Source organism: Podarcis vaucheri (genome assembly GCF_965113315.1).
Source record: "Podarcis vaucheri genome assembly, chromosome: 10".
NCBI lineage: Eukaryota > Metazoa > Chordata > Lepidosauria > Squamata > Lacertidae > Podarcis > Podarcis vaucheri.
In genome coordinates, this window is record NC_138748.1 from 8,152,732 (window position 1) to 8,174,166 (window position 21,435).

At 41.5% G+C, this 21,435-nt stretch overlaps 1 protein-coding gene across 3 annotated transcripts in view; it reads right to left on the reverse strand.

The window, feature by feature from the left end:
- The window catches only part of RELN (reelin), a 296,722-nt gene that overhangs the window by 241,462 nt on the left and 33,825 nt on the right, over positions 1-21,435 (reverse strand). For 2 of the 3 annotated variants that reach the window (XM_082239382.1, XM_082239381.1), the window contains exon 2: positions 18,597-18,707. In XM_082239382.1, coding sequence (XP_082095508.1) covers positions 18,597-18,707 — 111 coding nt within the window. Of the gene's footprint in view, positions 1-6,750; positions 6,905-18,596; positions 18,708-21,435 lie in introns of those variants that run through there. The other variant, XM_082239383.1, reaches the window with a different exon arrangement.

Below are 21,435 nucleotides of genomic sequence, written 5' to 3' on the forward strand. Positions count from 1 at the left end.
AGGCTGCGCCCTGACCAAAGGCCTGGCAGAACAACTCTGTCTTGCAGGCCCTGCGGAAAGATGTCAGGTCCCGCAGGGCCCTAGTCTCTTTTGACAGAGCATTCCACCAGTTTGGAGCTGCAGCCGAGAAGGCCCTGGCTCTAGTTGAGGCCAGCCTAACCTCTCTGAGGCCTGGGACCTTGAGGATGTTATTATTTGCAGACCGTAGGTTTCTCTGTGGGGCATACCAGGAGAGGCGGTCCCGTAGGTACGAGGGTCCTTAAAAAATGTTTAAAGTTACTCTCATTTTGACTCAAGAAAATCACCATTTTAGAGTTCAAATGGGGGGGGGATAAATACAGTACATGGACAAAAGTACAAAGATTCACAAAATGTTTAGGGGTATACGTCCCCCTGCATCCCCCCATAAAAAAGCACTAAGTATTATTATTATTCAAGGATGTTCTGTTGCCCGGCAGCCCTTTTTCTCAGGGCTTTTGGACAGACCCTACCCTTGGACCCCTTTACTGGGGTACTCTGAGTTTATCTTAGAATTCTGGGGTTGGGACACTCATTCACCCCCAAGTTCTTGACTAAGAATCCAACCCAATGCCTTTTTCCACCAAAGTTGTGACAATTGCTAAGAGGAAGGCACGCCCACCCACAACCCGCAAAACAGGCTCCAATATGTCTGCAGGCAAATTCCTTTCTTGCCCCACATAACAGTGGCTGAATAATTCCGCAGCAAGGCCCTATACATGCCCTGCTCATTATGACCCACTAGCAGACCAGACTGAAGACTGGGCCCAGCCAGGTCCACAGGTGAGGCACCCCCACTGTTCTGGGCCTCTGAGTGGCCCATTAAAATTTTTAACAATCCTGCCACCCCCCACAGATAGCCAAGGTCAGTGCTGACGTCAGCCAGCCATGCAGAGTGACTGCTTAAATCCTTTGCTCCTCGGAAGCCATGCCGGGCTGCAACTGCAGCCACCATCAGAGTTATGGCAAGTGGTCTCTCTAGGGCACATTCCCTTCAAAGATGCTGCATTGGTGCACTACAGTATCTCCATGAAGAACCTTCTCTAAAAGTTTGCAGGTTGAAACTGAGCGCCGATTCATACAGGCAGACAAAAACATATACCAAAATCGTTCCAAGCTGTACCCCTTCAGACTACAAGTGGAAAACTACATGTCTGGATAGTTATTCCTGTAAAATCAAAACAAAAATAAAACACCTCCCTGTCTGTGGGAAGGTAGCATTCCAGAGAGAAGAATGGCCTTCTTCCTGATGGGGAATTTCTGTGTGCTGAAGCAGCCTTGTAGAGAAGCCCACAAAAGTTACCAGCTGGGGGCTGGCAGAGGAGGAACAGAGAGTCCCTTCTCTCCTACAGCAGCCCACTACATTTCTACCCCGGACATGGAAGAGGGGCCTTCCCTCCTTTGGCAGTCTGCTTGACTACCATGCTGGACACCACAGAAGAGAGACAGAACACCCTATCCCTCCTTTGCAGTCTCACTACATGTAATTTCTTGTTGCTACCAAGCAACTGCTTACATATGAGACTGTGCTAAATGGTTTTCCCGGGTGGGATTCAAACATGTTTCTCCACCTGCATTTTAAAGTGATACGGTCCAAAGCAGATCCTACCATACCTTATTTCTGCATGTTTGGATTGTTTCTCTGAATGAATGTAGGGGAAGCAGGCTTTTCACTGTAGATTTAGCTATTCCCAAAGTAGAATAAGTTCAAGCTCTAGATTTCAGTGAGCCCAGAGCACTTGAATCTGTCACCACACAGACTTCATTTCTGGTGTCTAAATACAGCCAGTTTCCCCTCCACAACAACCAAACTTCTTAATTCATCTGATCACACAGTTCTGAGACATGAGCTGTCAATTTTTAAGTCCCATAGATTTCTGTGGTAAATGGATTTGCAGTGTAATTCTGTGCATATCGACTCAGAAATAGGTCCTACTGAGTTCAGTGGGACTTACTCCTAGGTAAGTGTATACAGTATCTTAAGTATGTCTTTTACCCTCTCAATGAAATCTATGTGACCCAAATGTGCTTGGGTCATCCTTTTGATCTTCTACAAGCACTGAAGCTCCCACATGGCTAGTGAGTAAGGAAAGTGTCACAAGTTGGCAGTAGAGGAACAAGAGCACTGTACAGGTGCATAGGTGTTGAGTGGGTTGCAACACCCACAACAGCACAGAATGAACTCAGGCTTGCTAGAGAGGTTAAAAGCAACAAAAAAGGCTTTTATGGGTATGTTCGTAGCAAAAGGAAGAACAAAGAAACTGTGGGGTCACTCAGAGGAGAAGATGGTGAAATGCAAACAGGGGACACAGAAAGGGCTGAACTACTCAATGCCTTCTTTGCCTCAGTCTTCTCCGATAAAGAAAACAATGCCCGACCTGAAGAATTTGGAGCAAATGATTCAGCAAAGGAAACACAGCCCAGAATAACTAAGGAGATAGTACAAGAATATTTGGCTAGTTTAGATGTATTCAAGTCTCCAGGGCCAGATGAACTGCATCCAAGAGTATTAAAAGAACTGGCAGATGTGATCTCAGAACCACTGGCAGTCATCTTTGAGAATTCCTGGAGAACAGGCGAAGTCCCGTCAGACTGGAGGAGGGCAAATGTTGTCCCTATTTTCAAAAAGGGGAAAAGAGAGGACCCAAATAATTACCGCCCAGTCAGTCTGACATCAATACCAGGGAAGATTCTGGAACAGATCATTAAGCAAACAGTCTGTGAGCACCTAGAAAGGAATGCTGTGATCACCAATAGTCAGCATGGATTTCTGAAAAATAAGTCATGTCAGACTAACCTGATCTCGTTTTTTGACAGAATTACAAGCCTGGTAGATGAAGGGAACGCAGTGGATGTAGCCTACCTTGATTTCAGCAAGGCATTTGACAAGGTGCCCCATGATATTCTTGTAAAGAAGCTGGTAAAATGCGGTCTTGACTATGCTACCACTCAGTGGATTTGTAACTGGCTGACTGCCCGAACCCAAAGGGTGCTCATCAATGGTTCCTCTTCATCCTGGAGAAGAGTGACTAGTGGGGTGCCACAGGGTTCTGTCTTGGGCCCGGTCTTATTCAACATCTTTATCAACGACTTGGATGATGGACTCAAGGGCATCCTGATCAAATTTGCAGATGACACCAAACTGGGAGGGGTGGCTAACACCCCACAGGACAGGATCACACTTCAAAACGACCTTGACAGATTAGAGAACTGGGCAAAAACAAACAAGATGAATTTTAACAGGGAGAAATGTAAAGTATTGCACTTGGGCAAAAAAAAATGAGAGGCACAAATACAAGATGGGGGACACATGGCTTGAGAGCAGTACATGTGAAAAGGATCTAGGAGTCTTGGTTGACCACAAACTTGACATGAGCCAACAGTGTGACGCGGCAGCTAAAAAAGCCAATGCAATTCTGGGCTGCATCAATAGGAGTATAGCATCTAGATCAAGGGAAGTAATAGTGCCACTGTATTCTGCTCTGGTCAGACCACACCTGGAGTACTGTGTCCAGTTCTGGGCACCACAATTCAAGAAGGACACTGACAAACTGGAACGTGTCCAGAGGAGGGCAACCAAAATGGTCAAAGGCCTGGAAACGATGCCTTATGAGGAACGGCTAAGGGAGCTGGGCATGTTTAGCCTGCAGAAGAGGAGGTTAAGGGGTGATATGATAGCCATGTTCAAATATATAAAAGGATGTCACATAGAGGAGGGAGAAAGGTTGTTTTCTGCTGCTCCAGAGAAGCGGACACGGAGCAATGGATCCAAACTACAAGAAAGAAGATTCCACCTAAACATTCGGAAGAACTTCCTGACAGTAAGAGCTGCTCGACAGTGGAATTTGCTGCCAAGGAGTGTGGTGGAGTCTCCTACTTTGGAGGTCTTTAAGCAGAGGCTTGACAACCATATGTCAGGAGTGCTCTGATGGTGTTTCCTGCTTGGCAGGGGGTTGGACTCGATGGCCCTTGTGGTCTCTTCCAACTCTATGATTCTATGATTCTATGATTCTAGGTATGAATGGTGACTTCATTGGTCTGTGCCAGGTACTGTTGGGAATTCCATTCCACCCTTGCTGCAGATATGTGGGGTTGTTACATGTCAATGTCTGTTTACATTCCAGCACAGATTGTTGGAGTCTCGTGAGCGGAACATCCGCTCTGTATTACTTTTGTGTTCTCTCTCTCCAAGAAGAACGACAAGGAAAGAAGCCATGTTTTCTTTGTCCTGGTTTATGTACAATAAAAGTAGCCTAGTATCCACACCTCGAGCCAGATCTGGTGTGTGTTTACTCTGCTGAGTAGCGTGTGCTCATGCATGCCAGCATGAGTCGCAGACGCACTTTGGAGGATGACTGATGGATCTCTGCAGCGGCAAGGCTGAGAAGGGAGACGCTCTGGCTGGGGTCTGTCCAGCTGGCTTTCCATCTCATGGTTCCGACAGGTACTGCTATCTATGCAGCAAATGTGTGACTGCACAGAGCTGAAGAAGCAGACTCCATGCTTCTGCTGATGCCTTGCAACACCCTACAAGAAGAGTATTGGATCTCTCTACTCCAGGCAGGTACGCGGGTGGTGCTGTGGGTTAAACCATAGAGCCTAGGACTTGCTGATCAGAAGGTCAGCGGTTTGAATCCCCGCGACGGGGTGAGCTCCTGTTGCTCGGTCCCTGCTCCTGCCAACCTAGCAGTTCGAAAGCACATCAAAGTGCAAGTAGATAAATGGGTACTCCGGCGGCAAGGTAAATGGCGTTTCCGTGCACTGCTTTGGTTTGCCAGAAGCGGCTTGGTCATGCTGGCCACATGACCCGGAAGCTGTACGCTTGGCTCCCTTGGCCAATAAAGTGATATGAACGCCGCAACCCCAGAGTCGGCCACAACTGGACCTAATGGTCAGGGGTCCCTTTACTTTACCTTACTCCAGGCAGGGATGCAAAGTTGAATACAATATTGTGGGGGTCCAGGTAAGCCCCACCCCGCATAATCAATCACATGACACAGTGTGCACACATCATTTGAATGGGAACGCCCACCAACTTTGTGGGGGCCGAGCCCCATCAAATATTATATTTTGAGGGCCAAAACCCCCACAGCCCCTAGGAGTTGGCTCTTATGACTCTAGGCATCAGTGCTCAATTGCAGAAACTAGTTCTCTTCCAGGAAACTGCTACATAAACTGTTGCTGATAAAAACTGACACTCTTATTGAGCTTATTAACTTTTTCATTGGATACTACTTTAGTGAGCTTTTCCCTCTAAGGAAGGATGATTAAGTCTGTTGATTGACTGATTGACTGACTGACTGATTGATTGATTGATTGATTGATTGATCTATATATATTACAGCATTACTCTGAGTCATGTAACTCTTACTTTTACCCCAGTAAGGGTATAATAATAATGTTAACGCTTGACTGATGCAATATTAGGGTTTATTCCAAATGTAGCTAATTTCAGAATTCAAATAAATAAAGCAACATACACAAGCAGGGGGCAGAAATTAATGGATAGAAATGACTGCGCTTATGCACTGTCAATCTGCCTTTAATGAGAAAAAGTGCTCTCAAGAGACATGAAGAATTACAGCCAAATTCCTCCCCCGAAGTTATATTTGTGCTACCCCATTGATTTCTGAAAGGAACATAGGTACGTAAGGAGAGCATGGCGAGTCTGATATGGCTTCTTAATTGTTTTTCTTGTAAGGCAGATTAGCAGATCAGAAGCTTAGCCATTTTTTTAACCTTCATTAATCTCACCCCCTAGTAATATGCTAATAGGACTTTCTTTCTCCTTGGTATTCCTATTCCAGCTTTATTCCCCTGCGTAATCACTTTTATCAACTCCAGATGCTAGAAGTCGCAAGTCAAGTCTCACAAAAATAACAGGATTGCTCTTAAAATTATGCAAATAGTTCTTGGGCCTTTAAGGACATGTGGAAATTCCACTTTGGGGCTCTTCTCTGCTAAAACCTGACTTTTACAAAACAAACCAATAAAAATAGGAAAGAGGCTATGCCTATCCTTTTAATAGAGAAAATCCCAACATTGTCAAGAAACATAATAAATAGCAATAATGTATAGGGCTAAGCTGAAACTAGTTATGATTTTTCATTAACATTTTTAACAGTGTCCAAAAATCCCTATCCTTTCCCCCTATCACTATCGTTCCCTCTCTTCTGCACTCAGGAAGATATCAGAAGCTTATGCTTTTAAACAAACCATAGTTTCTTCTTGACATTTGAACTAGAGTTTAAGTGAGCAAACCAGGAACCGATACTTAGTGACTTTGTTCTCAATAAGTAGAACTTAAATTACAGGTTCCTGCATTTGAACATCAAAGGAAAGTGATGCCTCTTTAAAACCGGAAGCAAATGCTTCAGTCTTTCTCCTTGAGGATGTGTACAGGGGGAACATGTGAGACCCTGGCTTGCTGTGGCTTTTTCAAATAGTGAGAAACTGTGGTTTCCTGTTATGTCTGAACTATGCCAACGGCATTAAAAAAGAAACAACCAGAGGAGACAATGTCACTGATAAGAACAAGAAAGAAAGAAAGAAAGAAAGAAAGAAAGAAAGAAAGAAAGAAAGAAAGATGTTTCCAGAGGGTTTCTTTGAAAAATCTCCACTCGGTCCAAAATTTGGAAGTGGAAAATTTCCTTAGCCTTTTCTCCTCCTAAAGATATCCCGCAAGGCAGCAGACGTTTAGGACCAGAGTTTTCCTTCTCTTAGATGGTCTACCTTCCCAGGTTCATGAGCCCCGCCTGCCACTCATTTCCTTCTACAGCACACACAGAAACCTCCTTCTTGACCGTTGGACCCACTATTGGTCTCCTTCACTCACTCCACCAGAGCCTGTTTTCACCAGAGCCTGTCTCTAACTCACTCAGTCCCTAACCCACTGTCTACCCTCAGACAACTCACCTCATATTGTGACATCACTGCATCCTGCCCTTATGTCACAATCACTGGTTGCTGCCTGGCAGTGCAAAGGGTTTGTCACAGTGGTCTGTCATGATGAGTTAAGTTGAAACTTTTGGAGGAGACAGTGCAGTCAGTTTTGGGAGCAACCACTGGATTTGTATAACATATTGGGTACCTCTTAACTTTCCTGTACTCCACAAGATTATGTTTCCTAGAATCATGTCTCAAGTTAAGGGTATTTTGTGCTTTAAAAATACTTTTACACTTCATTTAATAAAAATCTGAAGCCTCAATCTGGAATTTGCATGCAAATTAAATCATTAGCCACACTACAGAGAACAGAGTGGGTCTGCCTTTGATGCTGGTATAAGAAAGTATCAGCTAAAACAGCTTCTCTCCCATACTTCCCAAGATTGAGGATGTGAACTTTCACTGGCTTAAAATGGAAGATATTTTGTAATAAGTTGTTAAAATCCATGCCCTTCTCAAGACAAGGTTTATCCCAATCTCTTTATACAAATGAATTACAACTTACTAGCTCACTAGCCAGCAGTGTGATGTTAAAAATGTGTCCACTTGCATCGTGATACTATTTCTAAGGTACTGGGTGGTGCAAAATCCCAATTTAGTTGAATGCAGAAAGAGGGAAGTTTTTTAAAAAGATAAAATAATGACCTTAAAGGATTTTATTTAATGAGTCAAGAAGAAACACAGGGCCTTTTTAAAAATAAAATAAAATAATGCATATAGTATAGGAGGCTCCAAAAGAAACTTAGTTGTTTCCCAACCCAGCTTTCTGGATATTTATGCTAAAGGATTAGTTCCACTAGCTCAAGGCCAAAGGGCCTGTTTTCATCTAATGTAGACTTCATTACAACTCATATTCTTTATCCAGCAGCTAATGTTGTCAGTACTTATAGATTCATTGTAATGATAATTATGTTCTTTTGATAGCAAGTCAGGAAGCATCAGAGTGACCGTGATTCCATGTGACTGCAGTATGTCCGTAATGCCACAATGCATTTGTGTTTGCTATTTAGCTGAAGACACACATATAGGTAGAGAGCAGAAGAGCAAAACTATTAGAAGAGCAAAACTTAGAGTTCAGAACAATATGCTATGTTGAATTCTAATATTACTGTGTGTTTGGTAACTCTGTGTGATGCAAAATATCTATTTCCATAATCTATGTCCATACTAAAACTGAATATATATTCATAAGTTTCACTAAGAATTAGTAACACTAACTAAGACATATGTAGAAAGCTGCTTTTTACTACTGTATGTCCTATGTCATGTCTAAACAAAAACTACTGAGCATGTAGTTCCAAATAGCTAAGTTCAGAGTTGGAATACTTAATTAAACTGTTGATGAATTGCACACAAATATTTGCAAGGGGCTACACATCAGAATTTGTTGATCATTCCCACTGCTTCCATTATATTATGGTAATCATTATATTACTAGTACTGCAGAAAGCTAAGTCTCATGATACTTTCACTGGGGAATGGAGTGAGGAAGTCAGATGTTGGTCTCAGAGAAAGTGGGTCCTCCAAATTTAATCCCTTCCCCCATCCATGGCCCTTTAAGCTGTGGAGGAGTAGCTCCCCCTCAGACAGCTTAAAGGAGCCTGCCATTTCATTTTGTTTCATTCTCTTGGTTCAATTTCATATGTTAGGGGATGTGTAAGTTGAGTGGCTAATGTGCGTAACAACTGGCTATTGTGCATATCTATCACACCTCATGGAGAACATACAGCATCTGGAGGTCACATGTCATGAGACAGCAGACCACTTGCTCAATAGCACCTATCAGAACTCATCACATATCCTGACATCCTTATGTGTTTTCCCAGTTTGTAGTCAGCAACAGCTAACATGCAGAATGGGCACATGGTGCAATGATGCCAGGTTGCAAACTAAGTTCTGATAGATGTTATAATGGGGAAAGGGAGCTCTGCACATTGCAGCTGATGTTCTTTTTAAACACATTGTTCTGTCCTGAGCAGTGTCTTGTCCCCATGCCCACAGCAGAGTATTAGTATTAGTATTGTCATTTTAGGACACAGTTCTATGAGGTACTGCACTGAGGTCAATAAAATATTGATTATTGAAGCAGAAGATCTAGGATCAAGATAATATCGAGGCCATATCCAGACCACTTCAGCTGCTATAGAGCAAATCAGCATTTGCACTACAGTGGATAGAGTTTCATAAATAAAATATAATGAACTCTTTAGAGGATTAGGCTTGTACTTTTATTTACTTTGTTAATAAATGTATTATTGAAACAACATATCTGCCTGTACAAAAATAATAATTAGATGACTACCAGCAATTTCTAAATGTTTGTGCTAAATATTACCAAGGATATTTGGGTTACGTTGAATGCAGTTAAATAGTATGACTTCGTTTAAAAACAATTTATCTAAATTTATTGCAAGTGAAACATGAACAGGACATTACAGGTTCCATTTTTATAATATTTTTTCTGGATTGGAAAAGTTTGTTAACAACTAATTTTTATGGTTAAAAGTATAGATTTTGGTTTTATCATTCTTGAACATAACATATACAGCAGGACACAGTGAAGAACTCGGAATTATCAAGGGTTACATTTTCCCCTCAAGTCTATTAAACAAAACTTGACAGGGCCATCAACTTTTATCTCTACAGGTTTCACTGTCAACATGGCTCCTTCTGATTCAGGAAAGTTGATTATACATAGTAAAACTGAAATGTAAACTTTGCTGACCAATGTCAATTTGGCCCCCATTAACAATTTAATTAACTGTTAACAGATTCTCCCAGATATGACGCTATACAGATATTTTATCTCCCTGTTAATTAGTAATTATGCACTGGCAAGAAAAACAGGATTTCTTTCCAATTATTCCAGAACTCAGTGATTATTTAAACTTGGCTAATTAGCAGTGGAGGGCTGGTACATCTTCTGGGCAAATTGTGTTTGATAATCCCTATTAAAATATACATTGCGGTTGTTGACTTGTAACAAAAAAGTGGCAGTTCAAAGGGTATTAGATACAGCACAAGGCAAATGGGGGCCTATTAAAATTTTCCCAACTGTTCTAATGAGAATGCTGAGGGTAATTTTTCCTAGCTTACCATCTGTTTGGTTTCTGGCATGTGTCTCTGGTGTGAGGGTCCTGGAGCCCATTTGATTTGTCACAAAGTAAGCCGGGGGCACGAAGCAATTTCAGTAGTTTACAGAGGAACATTTCAAGAATGTTATGCTATGCAGGCTAATGCTTCCTGGATATGCAGTAATCAGTCATGATAGTTTCTGCTTTTTTAAATCGTAGATCCCAAGAACAAAATGTTTCAGTGCCAACACAAACGCAGCTACAGAAGTCTATTTCCTTTCCCTCCACGCAGTGCCAGCGGGAGGCATGTTCCTTTCTTTTATCTACAATTGATTTCCCATTCAAATGAGCTTGTAGGGAAGATCATTTGGTGTTCCACATGGTGCCCTAAAATACCTGACCCTTCCCAAATGGTAGCTGTGCGGACGCAAGTCAGCGGAACAGGTTTTGTTGTGAGATGTCTTTGAAGCAACAGCTCAAGTGCACACAGACCTCCCCTTCACTTTTAAACCCCTCCTCTGACCTTTGCACTGACAAGATGTCTAAAGGGTCTCCTGGAGTTTGCCTGCTGTTTTTGTTTTGTTTTCTCTATGTTTCTTTGCTTTTAAACACTTCTTGTGCAAATACCCTGTAGTGCTTTTAAAATGCAAGACTTTTTAAGAGCAGTTTGGAAGCCTGGGGAAACATGGTGCAGGGATAAGATTCCAGCATTAGGGGGAAATGTTTATGAAGCTCAAGACAGGAGCTGGAATGGGAACAACTATTGAACTACGGTGGGTAGAAAGCTATTTTTTCCTCTCCTGAAAGCAACACGAAAATCTAGTAGACAATTTAACCAAAATCCTTATTTTTCTACACACTCCAGTCCTTGAAAGAGATTGAGAACTCCCTTCTTTCCAAACAGTGCACAGGACTCTAGAATATAACACTGTAATTTGATGTAATTGTAATTTGTTCCTCGAATGATCACTCATAGCAGCTCCACTTTATTTATTACCAGAATAAAAAGGAAGATTAATAATAAAATCCAAGTGGTTTTTCTTAAGTATCTGTTTAAGGTTAAGAACAATTGCATAACATCAAAAACAGTAAAAGGGAATAGCTTTACTCCCAGCTAAACAAGGCAAGATACAATTCATGCCATTAACTATTTAAGTAACAACTGCATGGATGGCTTTTAAAAGAGATATCAGAAGTAGGGATCACAATCCGGATCAAGACCCTGGCATGGGGGTAGAAATGTTAACTCTTTGCCTGCTGGTGTGGTCCCAATCTGAATCAGGGACCCCACATCTCTGTTATTTTCTCTCGAATAAAACTTCCCATTCATGCTAAAGGAAGCATTTTCCCCCAGTGCAAATAGCTGGTGCAGACACCCCAAAGTGAACTGGGATTGCATTGAGGTGAACAAAGGGTTAAAGTCGTGTCCCCCCCAAATACCTTCACATCAGGTTCCCAGTCTAGATTGGACTTCTCCGTGCTTTGTATTTACTTCTTAAAAACCATTCATGCAGTTGCTAATTGCATGAATGATGTCTTGTCTAGTTTGGCTCTCAGTTCTTCAGAATGTGCGGTAAAGCTGCTGTTCATAAGACAGGCCATAGAAGGAAACTTTTTCTCCTGCAGTGCATAAATGGATATTCATAATTAAACATTAGACTTCCCTGGGGCATCATGCTTTAAGATTCATATCAACAAGCAAAACGAGGTATCTCTTAGTATGCATCAGTGACTTACAACTCTCTCTTTAGACATTTCCTGCCTTTAAGGACCTCATTTGCTTCTGTCCAGCTTTTTTTGTCTTGCCCTATGGAGCAACTTCATTAACAATTCACAGGAAACACTACACTTAAAGGAGTGATTCCATGGAAAAATTGTGCCCAAATTTAAATGTAATTAACTGGGCTAATTGGAAATGCAAAAGACCACCCAGATTCTCTTTGAAAGCACTTTACTGATTACAATATTTGTTACTAATTTTTTTCATCCATATATCCAAGCAAGCATTTATAGAAGTAATGTAACTTTATTGATACGTTGTTTATGAATTTTGTATTCATTATTGTGGGATTATCTTAAATCATAGAATTGGGACCACAGGGGTCATCTAGTCCGACCCCCTGATATGCAGGAATCATTTTGGCCTATGTGAGGCTCGAACCCACAACCCTGAGATTAAGAGTCCAGTTTAAAATTTTGGCATCATAATTATAGGTCATCCTTGGTAATATGTGACAATGGAAATGTTTCTATGTTAAATACTGCACAATGGAGTTTTAAGCAATAAAATATAAATCGAATACAAATACCACAACCAAAGAAGAAAATATACTAGCCTTGAGGCACATCAGGTACCATGCTTAAGCACCATGCTTAATCTTGGATCTAGCAGCCAAAATCCAATCCAAGCAAATTATGACCATGAGATGCTGGGAAACAGTCCATTTACTTCAAATGAAGCCCAAGCAAATAGTCCACTTCTGAGAGATTGGGACCTTGCATCATAGAATCATAGAGTTGGAAGGGACCCAAGGGCCATCTACTCCAACCCCTTGCAATGCAGGAATCTCAGCTAAAGCATCCATGGCTGATGGCCATCCAACCTTTGCTTAAAAATCTCCAAGGAAGGAGAGTCCACCATCTCTTGTGGGAGTCTATTCCACTGCCAAACAGCTCTTACTGTCATAATTATTTTCCGAATGTTTACTCAGAATCTCCTTTCTTGTAACTTGAAGCCATTGGTTCGAGACCTACCCTCCAGAGCAGGAGAAAACAAGCACGCTCCCTTTTCCATGTGGCAGCCCTTAAGATATCTGAAGATGGCTACCATATCTCCTTTCAGTCTCCTCTTTTCCAGGCTAAACATACCCAGCTCCTCCAACCGTTGCTCATAAGGCTTGGTTTTCTTTAACATGGTCAAATGTCAGTTGGGTGGTTATCAAAGCTTGGTACTCTCTTAGGATATTGGGTGGGATATGGAGAGGCAGTATTCAACTCATCTACTGATTTATGTTGCATTTGGCATTTGTCTGATTAATGTAATTCTGTTGTTCTTTTTTGCTGTTCACCAGTATGATAATTATTTCTTAATGCTGATGCAAAAATGAAAAATAAGTAAGTTTGTGGTATCTTTGAGAACTACTGCAATTTGCCTGACTCCACATTCTTTGTATTGCATGTTACCAAGCACAAGCAGTAGATTACTGTACACTCCCAATTTACATCTTGGCTTCCATTCCATCAAAGTTGAAATAGGAGAACTGCAAAGCTCATGTTGTCCCCATGGTGATTTCTGGGATGTTCCCAGATCTGTTTGTGTACCAGTGCTCACAGGCACATGAGCCCATATCTTTCATCTGCATTAACATAAAAGCTAATTTGGGGAAAATAACAGTACTACTCTTGAGATCTCCAGTAAAGGAGGCAATTGTGTGCTAGAAAAGGACTGCCCTGGCTGTGATGCGATTGCTTACATGTGGGGATTTAGTAATGATCAATAGAAACCAATATCCATGTGCCTGTTCCAAAGAGCCAGCAACAATCACATCAGGGTTGCAACTGCAATATTTATTTGCAAAAGAATAATATGGTTTAAGAGTAAAATCATGGCATTTGAGGTTTGATGTGCTGTTATCAAAATATGCAGAGTTAAAAGGATCAGTAATACATTACAAAGGCAACCCACACCAATGTTGCCTGACTTAGCTGTTACTATTATAGAGACCAGGAAGAAGATTGAAGGTAGAGAACCACCTTGTAAGAAAAGGCAAGGTAGAATCTTAAGGATCCAGCTGAGGTCCAAGGAAAGAGAAATAACCTGTGAGGTTCTCTGGCCATAATCCTTCATCCAGTTAGGAGACTTGGAGGGAAAGGCATCAGTTAGGAAGCCACCTGTCCCTCATTTCTGGGCGGCCCAGGCCAGAGTATGTGGCCTTACTGGACTCCTCCAACTCCAAGACTATCCTTGTGATTCATCTCTCCTTGCTTGGCCACCATAGGATCAAACCGTAACAGAATTGGACAATGACCCTTTTAATGAACAGGTAGCACCTCAGAGAGAATAGAGCTAGTAAGAGGCTCACGTTGGCCAATCCTCAGAAGGCTTCAACATGCTGCTGAAGCACGAACTCTCCCCAAGTCTTGGCACTGACTGCTGTGAGCTCTCCAGGGTACTAAACAAGCTGTGCCTTTGCCCTGCTGCCCTGGTTGGCAATATGGAAGGGTGGATTGGATTTGACTGGACTTGCAATAAATAAAAGATACAGCTGAGTCCTATTGTCGAAGTTTCCTGCCAGTGTCATAAGGACATCCCCACATGTCAAATTTTATGTTAGTAAGGTGATTTTTCTCTTAAAGAAAGGGAGAAAGCTTGAATTTAAGTGCTCATTTTAAATTTTATGAAAATCAATGTGAAAGCTGCTTAATACAAAAACCACTGCACCTGTTTAGGCAGACTTCATCCTGTCAGAAATAGTGGTGCAACAAGATAATTTTAGACCCTGAACTAAATGGTCTTACAGGCCTTCCCTTAGCTGGCCTTATGCATAACTTAAGTTGCAAAGGAAACATTTAGCATTTCTCTTATCTCTCCCCTCTACCTCAGTCACCACAATTCCATGCATTACAGCTGCTTCTACATTCATTATATGTTACAGAAGCAGAAATACTCCAAGCATGTGCTCATTACTTACAGGAATAAAACTGAGATTGTTTCTGCTCCCTTGATGCTAAATGCCTTTTATTGAGAATAAGCACCATTTTGTTGTGGAAAAACACAACACATAATAGATAGATGATAGATAGATGATAGATAGATAGATAGATAGATAGATAGATAACAAAAAGGGCATCAGTAACCATGATATGGCTGGCCAGCCACCCCATTTTTAAAATAAGAAGAAAGGTTGCTGCAGTGACTTGCAGAAGCCTTAATTTGCCCTGACATGCCCATGGTGGCCTGGGTTCTGATGGGGGACATATTTGCTGCTGCCCCCATAATCTGCTACTCTTTTGAGGGCGCCCCATGATGTGAGGCCCTGGACTTTTGCCCCAAGGTCAAGGCCATGTTGCGTCAGTGCTCATTATGAACCTTGCATAATCTCAGTGATGTGCAGCTTCATATAGCCCTCAGATGTGAACAGCATATAGCAAGACTACTTAGTCTTTGTGACTCAGTAAGTGGCAATTCTCAATCTCATCATGCCTAGACCTTCAGTTGCAGTACCAGGATTCTCTGTAATAACAATGAATTACTAAGTAATGGAACTTTTAAATATCCATCCATCTTTCCTGACTGGGGGAGGAAGGAACCTTCCCCCAACCTGCTCGTATATCTTCCCTGTTCTTGGCCATTAAAAGCACAGTGTTTTTTTCCTTTTGTCTTCTTCTTTTTTATCTTTATTGTTTTCTCTCTCTCTCCTCAATACCAAACATTAGCAAACAGTCTGGAATAAAAATTATATTACAACCATTAATCATCTGCAAATACACTCAATTTCCAAATGGTGCTAGGAAGTCATCTACTTTGTATGTTTGATAATAAGTGAAGCTTTTTCCTTTCTTAGAGGTAATATCAAGAAAATGCAGTTCATTTTTCCAACTCCATAACATTTCTGACATACAACTGGGATTGTGCAGACTATCAATATGTAGGGGAGTGGAATAGATCGTGTCTGGTCAGCTGTGCAGGTGTACAGCTAAAAGTGTACTCTCATCCTCCTCACTATGTTCATTCAGAGTACACAATTATAATATGTGCACAGTCCTAATGTTCTCCAACAAGTTTTTAATGCAAATTTTGGACAGTGGCCTGGTGGGATACAGTGACATGGAGAACCTCTAGCCCCTGAGATGTTGCTACACTATAGCTCCCGCTGTCCCTGACTATAGCCCTTGCTGGCTGGAGCTGATGGAAGTTGGAGTCCAGCAACTTCTGGAAGGCCACAGGGTCTGCAACATGGTCACAGTGTTTTCCTGCCAAGCCATTTCCATCAAAGTGCTTATTGGTTCTGGTCTCTTTTGAATCCATAAAATTAGGGAGCGTCTGTTATAGCTGCTTCCCCTTTATACTCCTCTTCTTATCCACCTGCTCCATGGCCTGCCTTTAAGCATTTGTTTGCTATGAAACACTTCTTGTATCCAGCGATCCAGGTGGTTGCTATGAAGCAGCCCAGATCCACGTTGTTGCACTGGTGCAATGTCCTGGGTGAGTTCAAAACACCACTGCAGGCACAACTTCTGCCTCAGCAATTGCCTTGCTATAAGACTACCCAATTGCTTTTTTCTGCTGGAGTGGCACAGAGAATCAGATGTCTAAGCTTCAGCCTGAACTACACTTACATGCAAGTTCAATTAAAATCAAGTGAACCTGCTTTCAGGTGAATTGTAAAAAGACAGAGGTGTTGTGAACCTCACTGTCTTCCTTAATAGTGGTAGATCTTTTAAGGTGAACGAGAAAGCAACAGGCACAAAACAGGAAGCAAGCATTTGTTAACTTTATTTACTATATGCATATTTATTTATGCTTTTGATGTTTGCTAAACTGAAAAGCCTTGGGGAGCAAGAGGCATTGATTTAATCACAATGAACATTACTGGTAGTACTTGAAAATCTAAATATTTAGGGGCAGCTTCATCCTGAGGGGAATTGCAGCTTTGGGGAGGGGGATATTGGGGCCACAACACAGGGAAAGTGTTAAGTCCCCTCCCTGCACAACTAATGTGTTCCTGTGAATATTGTAACAATATTACATGCATATATGTACTTAGGAATGTGTGGCACCAGTTCCAATGGTAATTACTCCAAAGAATCACTCCAAAGAAAGTGTACATAGGAATGTCTCACTTAGCACAATCCTATCATCCGGCAAGGCTGGTTAAAGCATTTTAAGAGATGTGTTGTCACCCCTGTCCTAGGGCTACAGTAGCAGAATTGCCACAACTCTGCTAATGGAGGGACTGAGCATGGGAGGCACCAGAGCTGTGTCAAATGAGGGATGAGGTTGTGCTGGAATCCTTCTGGCAAAAGCTGAAGTACAAGCAGCAATACTCCCACTGAAATAATTGAAGAGCCCAAATGCATGCTTCTTCCATCTCTTCCTGCTCTGCCCGTGCAGCCGCAATGGAAAACAAGGGTTCTGATCAACTCTGCTGCCAGCCACATCTCTCTTGCAGCAGTATATGATAAACCTTACACAAGGAGACCATACTTTAGATGGAAGGGCACATGGATGGCTAGTCATATTGTGCATACTTATAGCACACAAGGAGGAACTTTGGGGATGTCAGAGACTGTCTGGACTCTGAGGAGTGGTGGCTAGATACTGATGAGTGGACACCAGAAGAAGTGGAGGTTGGAGACTGATTTGGAATAAGAGATCAGTGATCTGGGAGAGTCTGTAACAGCCAGGAGATAGAAGTCAGAGGCAGGAGAAGCTGCAGGTCAGATAATAAAGAGCAGGGGCAGGAGGAGGGAGAGAGTGCCTGCTTGTGTGCAGCTCAAGTAGGCGCCTCTCTGTTGCTGCAACTGCTTCATCAGGTGCACGTCTATGAGAAGGTAAAAGACATAGGACTGATAGACATGCCTTTTTCTAACATAAGTGTACTTTTGACAATAAAGAGTTAATTCCTCACTCTGGGCATTCCTTGCCTGACAGGGCTATGACAGGGGATGGGAAGCCTTGTGAAAAGGACTTCAGCACAAAAGACAAGTATGATTCCAGCCACTTTCTTGTTACAGCAGACCTTGAGGCCATTGGTTTCTGTTAACTTTAGTGGAATTTACTTCAAATTTCAGTTATTTAATAGAAAAGGAAGCACTATTTAGCATACTGCATAGAAAGAGTCCATATTTCATACTTATTCACTCTGCTTCTTGATAAACAAAAAAGCCCCAAATGTTGTGACCTTTCCTCAGAGGGAAGTAGCTCCAGCACCTTTTGTTGTGGTTGCCCTTTTCTGAACATTTCCAGCTCTACAATGCCTTTTTTGAAGTGACCAGAACTGAGCACAGTATTCTGTCCTGATTCATGCAGGTACCCAGCACCACAGATTGATGATGACCAAGTGGAATGGTAGTCCCAGAGAGACACGAAAGCAAAGCAAGGCAGGATCAGCACCTTGGAGAGGGACCTATTTGGGTTTCAGGACCACAGCTAGTCATCCTACTAGTCACTAATAGTTGTCTCAGCAGTGCCCTGAAACAGCTGTCAAAGCTTTATAGTATGGATTAGGTATTGATTGATGTGAGGCCCCGCCCCCTGAATGTTGCATCTGGCCAGTCAAAGAGCTGGCATATTCCTCTGCTGCCCTGGGGTTTCAAGTTTTGGGGAAATCCCTCTTGATCCACTGAGGAGTCTGTGGATCAATCCTTGAAGTCTGATAGCAGAGGTCTTTGCACAGAGGTGCAGGCTCTGTTGATCATGGCTCCACATGGAATGGACCAGGAAGTAGATCCAAAATATAACATATTGATCTATGCAGCTGAACAGCGCTCTCTCTCTCTCTCTCTCTCTCTCTCTCACACACACACACACACTTCATGAAATCATTTTGGACTTACCAAAGCCAAAAGCACTGGACCCGCCAATACTCTGTGAAGCCTGAACACTGGTTGATGTGTAGAGTCCCGTGACCAATAAGCCATCAAAAAAGGTACTCGTTGAAATAGTCACTGAAATGAAAGAAAATTTAAAAATATGTAAGAGATTCTCAATTTTAAGGGAAAGATTTCACCACCCTTCTATGCTCAAGCCAGTTATCTAGGACCAGGGTTGTTGCTAAAAGGCCTTTCACTATGTGGGCAATCCATGTTGCAGGGAGGAATCTCTTCTGTGTGACCAAATCTAAATACATGGGGTACTGAATAGCCCTGGAGATAGTGGACACTGACATGAGAATTCTCCATGTGTTTAGAGTGTCATTTGCAATGCTACTTCCCACCACATAGGATTACCAGCAGAGGGAAGGCAAACATGGACAGTAAATGACCTTTTAACTGGTCCTTAGATATCTTCATAGCCAACCTTCTTCCACGCCTTTTAATGAGTGGTGATCAAGAATAACCAGCTTTTTATTTGGCAGCAACAACTCATTTCCCAAACTATGAAGCCATTCAGTTTCAAATGTAGGGTTTGACATAAACTGTAAGCAAATACTTAAAAGTCAGTTTGTATTCCTCACAAATTCATAGGCACAACTGGAATAACAGCCAAAATTTATTCATAGTAGGTTAATATTATAAGTATAATAGTTCCAAGAAGAAGCTCTAGTAACAGGATTCACAAATTGTGCTGTGCAATGGACAGCTCCACGTTATGTGACAAAGATGGCTGATGCACATACACAGGTATGTTCTATAACAGTGTGGACCATATACACATGTTTTTAAACTGAACATACATCTGATCAGGCCAAAGTCCCTGGATATGTGTTCACAGGTGTCAACACTGGTGGACATATGGCAATTATGTGTGCCAAATAACATGAAAAGCTGCACCGAGTGACTCTAAATCAAGTGGAAATGATTTGAGCAGGGTTGCTTCCCACATTAACCTAAATAGGAGTGTCAATAATGGAGAGAGAGAAATCCATTGAAGGGTCCACACAATTCTGCCTACCATGAATGCACGACTCCTAGCATACATATGTTCATACATGCATAGAATCCTTCACATGTTAGAAAGAAATGCATGTCAGTCAGAGCTTTCCTCCTCACTACCCTACTTGCAGCTTTGTCAGAAACTTTCCAAATATTTATGTTAAATAAAAAGCTATTTTCAGCTGAGCACTCCTAATTTATTTATATCTCTTTCTCTGTGTCTCCTCACCCCCTCAAATTGTACAATCTTGAGAAAGACAACCATGCTTAAATTATTTGTCATCTTTAATGAATCAGAAATAATTTTTATACTTAATGAGCTTTCTATCATGAAGTGCTGCACACTAAGCATTACAGCAGCAAGATTTTAAAGTAGCAATAAAAGGTCACTCAGCTCACTGTTTCTGAAAGGCGCTGCTTGCCAAGAAAGGCTAAAACTTTGTTATGGTGTAAAAAAAGCCGAACCCTTCAGTTCGGAAATGCAAATGTTATATCTTTAGTAAAACAAAGGACATGCTTGCAGCATATTACCATAGCATATTACACAGTACTATATCTGCATGGTTAATAATATGATAATACTGTGTCTTTTTGATGTATTTTACACAACAATCTGAATGTGAAGTAGAGTATTAAGCTGTTAAGTCTTAAATATTTGTAAGTGAGATAAAATGAAAAAGACCAACATAACCCACTAGGCAGATTATAAGCATTCTTTGGCATTTAGGCACCTGTTACTATTTTTCTGACATAATTTAGAGCTAAGAAATGGAACTCTAAATTACTTGAGCCAGATGGCACTCAGAATTTTTGAAGTACTACTTTCTGAACATTCATCTTAAACATGTCTGCTTGACATTTTTATCATCAGATATTACTAGTTCAAATATACTAATATGCTTAAATGGCCTCGGCTGAGAAAGGCCAAAATTATTCCCTGCTTCTCTTCTCCATTATGTAAAAGCATGGCAGATTAGCAGCATGTCTCGCTAATGTCTCTATGTCTCGCTGTCTGCAGCAATGGCCTTGAACTGTTAAAACCATTTTTACAGCACCACCCTATGCATGTCTACTCAGAAGTAAGTCCTGCTGAGTTCTGTGAGATTTATCCCATGGGATGTCTGTATAGAATTGCAGTCTCTGCTGATATTCTCCAGAACCAACATACTTCCAGCATTCCTAATCACAGCATTTGTGCCTCAAAGCTTGCCTGGGACCATATACCATGTTTTCAATGCGCCTTGTCCTAAGAATTTATGAACGGATACAGCAAGCCTTAGAGACAAATTCAGAACTGCGATGTAATATGATAATTTGATCACAACATTTTAAGTCTTAATAGCTTGGGTGATACAACTGATCAAAGAGCCCTTTTCAAACTCAATATTCTCCTTTATTCCATGGAAGAGAATGTGAAAACATCACTAATTTGTTGCTTCTAGAGAATTCTAGAGAAATACTATTTTAAACCCCCATGTGAGCACCAATGTAAGCCATGCAGAACTTATGAATCTTACTACTATACTGTTTGAAATTCTAGGTGAAGTAACATACTGGGTTGCAAATTGAAGCTTTATAGTATACAAGACAATTGTCTCTTAGGAAGTTGGTATTATTTTGAGGTCAACTGTTCATTTTGTCTAAGCTGTTACTGAAAATGTGCATACATTTTATAGGTACATCAGACTTAGAAGAGGAAATTTATTGTGCTAATATCAACATTTTCCCTGGTCTCCACCCTCCTTGTGGTATTAATTACTGTATGTCCCAACGTCATGGAGGGAGAAGGAAGCATCATTGT